Source organism: Arachis ipaensis, chromosome B4 (assembly GCF_059453495.1).
Source record: "Arachis ipaensis isolate K30076 ecotype BB chromosome B4, ASM5945349v1, whole genome shotgun sequence".
Lineage (NCBI taxonomy): Eukaryota > Viridiplantae > Streptophyta > Magnoliopsida > Fabales > Fabaceae > Arachis > Arachis ipaensis.
In genome coordinates, this window is record NC_142439.1 from 36927250 (window position 1) to 36935836 (window position 8587).

Here is an 8587-nt window from a genome sequence, read left to right on the forward strand (position 1 = left end):
AACCATCTATTGCAAGTTTTTCGCTTATATTAATTATTTTTAATTTTTTTTACTAATTATAACCTTATAGATAATAGTAATAGTAGTATAAATAATACTACATATCTAAATATTTTTATAAATCAAATTCAACCAAATTAAACAATAAAATTTAGAATAATAATAATCATAATTAATTTTTATTATACTAAATCAATTTAATTAAATTTGATTAATAAAAAAACCTAAATGCATAATATTTATTCAATTTCTAGGGATGAATACGGATCGGATCGGATATGGCCAGATTTTTAGTCCAATATGCACTAAAATTATCAGATTGGATTCAATATCCGCAATTTTTAAGTTTGGATCCAATCCGCACATTTGCAAATCGGATATTGGATATCAGATATATTCGCAAAGCACAATTATTTTTAAAAGCTTATTTTTATTAAAAAAATATCAATAAAATTTATTTTTCTATTCTTTTAAATATATTTACTCTTAAAATAATATTAAACATACTTTTCTTAAATAATAAATTAAAATAATACAACTTATATGATAATTATTAGTTGAAATAAAACATAAAAAAAATATTTACTTATTTATTTTTTTATTTTTGCGGATACACAGATATACGGATACCTACACAAAACCTACAATCCAATCCAATTAGTGTACGAATCCAATTCAATTCGATGACTTTGCAGATCGAATCCATATCCGCAATTTTTTAATCGAATTCGAATAAATACCACACATATTCTGTTTCGCTATTTGTAAGCCCCCATCCACAATTTGCAAATCCCTAATCGGTGACACATCAACCGGTCACCATCAAGTCACCGTTTATAGGAAAAAACTAAAAACAATCAAATATTTACATATTTCCAAATAATTTTGTTCTATTTTGAAGAGCTTTTTATGCGGCCTGCATATGAAGGCTAAAATTTTTATAAATGGATAATTTTAACATGAAATATGAAAATATTTTATTATTTTAACATTTTACACTGTTGTAATGGTATTTAATAAAAAAATTTTAATTATAAAAGGACTGGTGGTTTGTAATAAAAAATATTATTTTAATTATTAAAACAAAACATCACTGAATTTTGTAAAAAAATATTATTTTAATTATAAAAACACAAATCGTCATTGATGTTTTGTAAATGCCCATACGCAGTGTATAACAGTTTGGTTCATCGCTGGGGATTTCACACCTAATAATCGAATATTAAAAAGAAAAAGGTTCGCATATGAATGTGTAAACTTTGTAGAACTTCCATAAGATCAATTCATATCAATGGCAAAAGCACCTTGATAAGATGAGCCAAATCTCTTCTTTGGGCCAAAGAGTATAGTTGTTTCATTTGCTCCAAGAATTCATCGCCCACGCCTATTCAAAATTCACAACATTGATTGGTGGAATAGCACTTTGGCACTAGAGTATACATATTTAGCATCATCTGCACAAGAAAGACCCCAACATAAACAAAATGATACCAGGGGAAAAGGAGATTGCAATGGCACTATCACGGTTAGAATGCACCCAAGACCCAACAATAAAGATTGTCATTAAAAGAAACCTTGCACTCTTTGAAAAACGACCCCTTGAACTTTTCTAGATGTGCATATGACAACTTTTCCATAAGTAAAAAATTCAAAAAAAAATTAAAAAACACTATTGGTACATCAAACACTCGTAATACTCAAATAAAAATATGATTGCAATGTTCCATATTGAAGTTCGGAGGACGATTTACGGATAACTGACAATTCTAGGAGGAATAGTGCACTTAGTTTAGCTAACATGCACATTTAGGAAAGTTTTGGTTGGTTTGCACATTCTTAAAAGTTAAAAGCTAAAGTGCACATTATAAAGTTTTGGCTGTATTTTTTGCACAATTTCCATCCCAAATAATTTAATTCCATAAACAGATTGTTAACTCTCCAAGTTTTAAACATGCAACAAATGAAGCAATTCGACATGTGCATGAATATGGCTGTATCCACATACACAAGTAAAACCTTACCAGCAATGGTAGCTAAGCTGAAAGCAGAAGGGACATTGGCCTCAGCCTCAACAGCAGCTTTAGCCACAGCAATGCCAACAGACACGCTTTGTATAATATCTAACCCTGCAGAAATTGATGTGAGAGTTCCGCCAACTAAACAATCACCAGCTCCAGTAAGCCTCACAACTGATGCAGGAACTGAGGGCAAATGCAATGCAAAGAGACGAGAACTTCTACCATGTTCTGAAAAAGAATAAGAACTAGGTGGAAACCTTTGCATAACAGTCCTATACAATTCTCCACCAAAACCATGCTGACGAGTTTTCTCTACAGGGATTTTAATGCAGTTTGGCCCTCCCTTACTGCATAAAAATACCCCATTTGAACCCAGGGTCACTAGAACCACTTTGATGCCCTTTTCTAACAAAACACATATTGCTGGTTTCAGAATTTGAAACGACGATGCTGGTGACTGGTTATTTTCCTTATGATATTCTTTGAGCGGATGGGACTCTTCGCTCCCAGATAAAGCATTTGCCATCGCAATAAGTTCAACTTCATTTGGAGAAGCAAATGTTACCTAAACAAGGTACAGCGACATGTTACATAAAGCAACTTGATCACAATGGATGAACTTTATAAGCAAGAGAACAATAGCCATTGTGGTTGACAAATTTAGATATGTTGGCACACACAAATTAATAAATCTAAAGAATTTTCCACTCATGCTAGCACGAGTTTAAATTAACATGTAATGATGACACCAGTACAGAAATCATGAAAACAAAGACGCACAAGGAGAGTTGCTGACACCAAAACAACTGTTTATAACTATTGTCTATTACAGGATGTTGCAACTCCCAATTTCTCAGACACATTTGACCAAATCATTAAATAGTTCTTAGGAAGAATATCACATTTGTATAAAGTATAGCACTCACATACTCGGCAACAGAACTTATTCTTCGGGATTTAGTAACTGATACTGGCTCAAACCAGACAGGACACTCTGCATCAGCCGCCACTGAGGAGTATTTATGCAAAGGGAAGAAATAAAATTCAAGTGAGTTCATAATCCAGCAAACAAAGACCCGGCAGGAGTGTAAAAACGCAACATACATTTACAAGAAGCTTCTAGAGAAGGAGGACTCAGATTTGCATCAACCATTAATACCGGAGCAGAAAGTAAAGTGCTCTTGAAGTGTAAAATCCAGTCAGGTGTAAGATATTTTTCCTGCAACAATGTTATTGAACGTTATATATTTTTCCCATGCTTCTCTCAAAAACCAAACAACTGTCATTATGGAACTACAGAGATTCTAAGGTACATCTTTTAGCTTGGCTTTGGTTTGGAGTATCTTAAGACATGAATGATCTACTTACAATTGCTTGCACACTAGCAACACCAGCTGCCACCTCACCATTAACATCAAATATATTGCACACAACTGGAGTGTCAATAACTTTATCCTTCAAAATACCTACCTCAAATTCATTCATGTACAATTAAATTGTTATTTTACTTCGTCATAACGTATCTATGTGATGAAAGGGAAATAATAAAAAGAGCTCACCCTCTATAGATAGGCCAGTTGATTTCCACTTTTCCAATAGCAGATTTCCTACAAATTAAAAAATATACAGAAATGAGGCAGAATCATGCAAGTTTCTTCCCAAAATTTATTTTCCAATTCCACCCTACATACTATCCTTCTACTAAAATCGCAATTCAATTCAAAACCCCTGGGTTAGATTGGCATGCATTCCTAACAAACAAATTGCATAACTTTTCAGAAAACGATATTATATATTATTAGGTAAAGTATATTTTTTGTCCCTGAAGTTTGGTAAAAGTTTTAAAAATAACTTTAAGTTTTGTTTTGTTTCAATTTTGTCTCAAAAGTTTTCAATTTGCATCAAATATACCCCCTAGCGGCTGAAAAAATTTAGAACCAATTCAACAACAATTACATAAGAACAATCTTCAACACAAGCAAATCAAATATAATTGTGATGAATTATTGTTGAATTGGTCTTAAATTTTTTGAAAATTTAGCTGTCAAGGGTCTATTTGATGCAAATCGAAAATTTTTTGGACAAAATTGAAACAAAATAAAACTTACGAATATTTTTGAAACTTTTGCCAAACTTCAGGGACAAAAAATATACTTTAATTCAAAGTTTGAAAAAGAAAAAAAGAAAAAGAAACAGAGTTTTGTGGTGTGATCCGTTAGACAAAACATGCATCTAAATTCAGGAAAATAAATTAGAAGAATGTTTCAAGTTGCGCCACAAACTAACAAATTCAAAGCTAGGCCAGATGAAGTTTCTCTACAGCAGGTGCTCATTGCTGGATAATCCAAGGGATAAAAAAACGTAGCGACGAAAAAGGAATGTGTGGTAAAATCTATTTACCAGCCATGTCAAACCCGAGAGCACTAATCATGTATGGCTTTGCTCCTAGCTTTGACATGCACTCTGCTACATTCCTTGCTACACCTCCTTGGACATAATAGACCTAACATGAAGAAGAATAAGAATTCTCCCTTTAAAACAATGATCATTTATTCTTTTTGCATCATTAACCAGTTCCGGCTGGCATCACCCTCATCTAGTCACTTAGCATTAGGATGCAATTTTCCATCATCATTATCATCATCACTCGTTAAAAACACCATTTTTGTAGCGAGTAAACGAATCAATGGCAATTTAAAACATGTATTTTATACATTTTCAATTTTATATTTATAGGTTATACCTTAGCAACTAATAAGCACATGTAATTTACAAGAACCCCAATAAGAGAACAATATAGAGAACGAGATAGAAAATGTAACCTTGCCAGGAGTTGTGGTTCCTGGTTTAGCAGCGATTGAAGGTGTGGCATGAATGTCCAACACCATGCCCCCAATGATTACTACTTCTGCATCTTCATGCTCCAATTTCACACCTTTTACCACAAGCTTACAACACAAACAACAAAAAACTACCATAAAACTTGTGCTAAACTCAACAACACAGAAAATGAGGGACAAATAAACAATAATATGAAGAAGAAAAAAAGAATAATATGAAGAAAGCTCACAGGATGATGAGGCTGCATATTCCTCATACGAAATGCTAAATTGCTAATGATATATATGAATCTTTGGAGAAAGAAGTAGGGTTTTGTTTGAGAGGGTTCAGCTGAGATTTCAGAGGGTCGCTTGGGGGTTGAGGGACTGAGAGTGAGAGGGAGAGACAAGAACAGGAAGTTAAATGAAATTCTTTTTCCCACCGTGTCCTCTCCATTTTTGTGATATTCCAATTTTACCCCTCCCAGAAACTAACCATTCCCATGCTGGTGGCTTGTCGGCAGCCAGAGAGAAACTTTAAGTGTCACACTGTCACCATTTCGCCGCCGCAAGGATCTTCGCACGATCGGCGGCACAGAACACAATCACTTGAACATCGATCCTCTCCTCTTTCTCTCGAACGGTCCAGAATCGTGGTTCTCCTCTCCGAATCTGCCACCATCATTTTCGAGCTCGCCGGTAGAGGTAGCAACTCGTGGCTCAGAAGGAGAGAAAAATGTTAAAATGGTGAGGAGTGGAGAGCAGGGGCTGATGGAAGAGGAGAGGGCTGAAGGAGGATGTGGTGGGAAGGTGTGTAGATGGGTGGCGGAGGGAGATGATGGGAGAGGAGGTAAATGGTTGTCGGGGTGGGAAGGGAAAGACGACAGCTGTTGCTGCTAGTGGCACGGGGAGGAAGAAAGGAAGCTGGGTTTTGTATTTTTTTTTTAATAATAAAAAGAACAAATTAAAATATTTTATTTTTCATACCTCGCGCACTATTCTACTTTTAGTAAGTGGAAATAGATTCTTTTATTTTTTTATTCAATTAAAGATGTAAAATGTAATCTTTAATTTTTTTAATATTTTTTTATTTTTTTTAATTTTACTTATAAAGTATATGATGAAAAATTATATTTTATTTCTGTTCCATAAAAATAATTGAGAAAATCTAATTCTCTAGTAAGTCATTTTCTCACTTTGTCATCATCGTTACTATTTTTTAGGGGTGTAGAGGCATGATCACACCGGATTTAACTCAGACTCGACTTGAAATATAGATCGAGTCTAATTTTTAGACCCTAATTCGATCCTAGACTCGATAAAACCAACGCACCTTCGAGTCGGGTAAAAATCGAATAAAAATCGGGTGAAAATCGAGTTTTTAGCATATAAAAATCACCTAATCTCTAACCATTATTTCACAATTCACATAGTAAAATTCACTTAAAAAAATATAACAAGAACCAACCCTTCTCTAAAATTAAAGCATAACCATAATCAATACTAATATTGTCTAATAACACCAAATATTTAAATCAATACAAATAACACAATATTATGCATTAGTCTAAAGTTCTATGCATTTTAAACATAAAACATTAACTTATAATCTTATAATGACTAATAGCACAAAATATTAAGGTTTACAATATTTAAATTTCACATAAGAATAGCCATCATCCATCACTAATAACACAAAATATTAATTGTGTATGATGACCGGACTACCGGGTCAAATTCGGGTGACCCGAGCTGTGACCCGGACCCGACTCAAAATAATGACCGGGTCTATTTTTGAGACCCTTACCCGACCTTAAACCTGATAAAATCACACTAAATTAGTCCCTAAAATATTCGAGACCGAACCGAATCTTCGAACTGAGCCAAACCACGTACACCCTTACTATTTTCATTCTTTCTCAAAATTTTCAAAAGTTGTCATTCTCCCAACCTTTTTTTATTTTATCAGCCACTGCAATTCTAATCTCTTTCCAATTTTAACCTTTTCTAACTAACTTCACCACAATATCTTTCTCTATTTCTAATTTCTGTCATAGCTTAATTCTTTTTATTCATTTTTTTGTTAATTCTAAAACTATTTTTGTTTCTATTATTGTTCTTGTTATTTTATTTATTTGTTTGAATTTTATTTTAAATATTTGAGAATTTTGGATTGTAAATTTTATTTTTCGATTTTGTTGTGAATTATTATTATTAGTTTCTAAATTTGTTATTTTTTATGGTGATGGTGGTGATAGTTTAAAGTGAGAGTAATGAGTAAGAATTGAGACAAAATAAAATTTCATAACAGCAAGCTATCGACATTGAGAGAGTTGTGACAGAATTGTGACGGCGGTAAAAAGTATAAAGATAGTGAAAAGGAATTTGAAGTTTTGGATGAATATAGGTATAGTTATGAGGTGGTGCGTTTGGAATATGATGGTGAGAGGAGTGGCTAGTGGATGATGGTAATGACAAAGGTGTTGAGAAAAAATAAGGGTAATTTAGAAATTTTGAGTGATTTTTTAAAGAAGTCAACAAAAATTTAGGGATTGAAAAATTTTGTTAGACGAATTCTATCTTTGATGCATATAAGGTTACTTTTATTCTTTTGTGATTTTTTTTTTTTTAGTATCTTAAACATTTGTTGGTAAAAATGATAGTTTTTTTTTTATTTTTAAATAATAAAACAAATATAATATTTAAGGATTTATGTGTTCTTTAAAAAATTGAGTAATTACTCAAATAAGTTTATAAAATTCTTAATAAAGAACATTTTAATTCCTCAAATTTTAAAATACACAAAATAGTTTATAATGTTTAGACAATACATTCTCCCTCTAATTTTATTCATTTAATCAAAATGATTGTTTTAGAATTTTTAAAATTTGTAGATTTTGAAATTTTTTAAATTATTCGGAGATTATTTTATACTTCACCCTTGAGATCAAATTAAAAGGGGACTGTATAGTTATACTATCTAACAGAGATAAATATTGGGAATAATTTTGTATATTTTAAAATTTAAAAAACTAAAGTATTCGAATTTAAAAATGTGAGAGATTGATTTAGATAATTATTCTAAAACTTTTAAAATTTCACATTATATTATTTACCTCGTTAGTAGTGCATATTAAGAGAACTCCTGACCTTGAATGGAAATTGGTCTTCCAACTGCTTTTCATCATATGTTGTGGTTAAATCATAACTACTATTCGAACTACGTGATTAAGTCACAACTGGTATTCGAACCACTTTAGAAATAACCTTTTAAGGAGAAGACCCCCTCTCATATACTATGAACACTATATCAATTCTATACACACGATCGATATATCTACTCTCACTACATTCTGGTAGTGGACTAGTAGCATAGATGCTTATAACATGGCGGCAAGGATAATTCTGTACCTACAACAATCGCAACCACATATACCTATGTTAAGATAAATGCAATATGAGCTTTGACTTTATCCATCTCTTAGTTTTAATTCTTTTTCACGAAACATAGATGATCTATTAAAATTTTCTATTAATAATAATTTTATTAGTAATTATTTAAATTGGTCTTTGAAATTTTAAAATTAGATATTTTAGTTTCTTAGGTAACGATTAAGGAAGTGCTAAGCTTTGAGTAACCCAAGGAACCAGAGATTAATTTGGGTGTCGAATTTGTAGGATTAGTGTTTTACGAAGTTTAATGGTTAAAATGGAGTTAGACATTGGAAATTTGAGATGTATAATTAAAGT

General features: G+C 32.1%; 1 protein-coding gene across 1 annotated transcript; it reads right to left on the minus strand.

The window, feature by feature from the left end:
• Positions 1 to 1098: 1098 nt before the first annotated feature.
• Positions 1099 to 5762, minus strand: LOC107639276 (pfkB-like carbohydrate kinase family protein). Its single transcript, XM_016342758.3, has 9 exons — positions 5089 to 5762; positions 4841 to 4966; positions 4419 to 4521; positions 3578 to 3625; positions 3387 to 3484; positions 3123 to 3237; positions 2945 to 3027; positions 2022 to 2583; positions 1099 to 1454 (listed from the first exon to the last, which is right to left on the minus strand). The coding sequence occupies exons 1-9, from the start codon at positions 5113 to 5115 to the stop codon at positions 1396 to 1398; spliced, it is 1221 nt and encodes a 406-aa protein (XP_016198244.1). The 5' UTR covers positions 5116 to 5762; the 3' UTR covers positions 1099 to 1395.
• Between the last annotated feature and the right edge of the window lie 2825 nt (positions 5763 to 8587).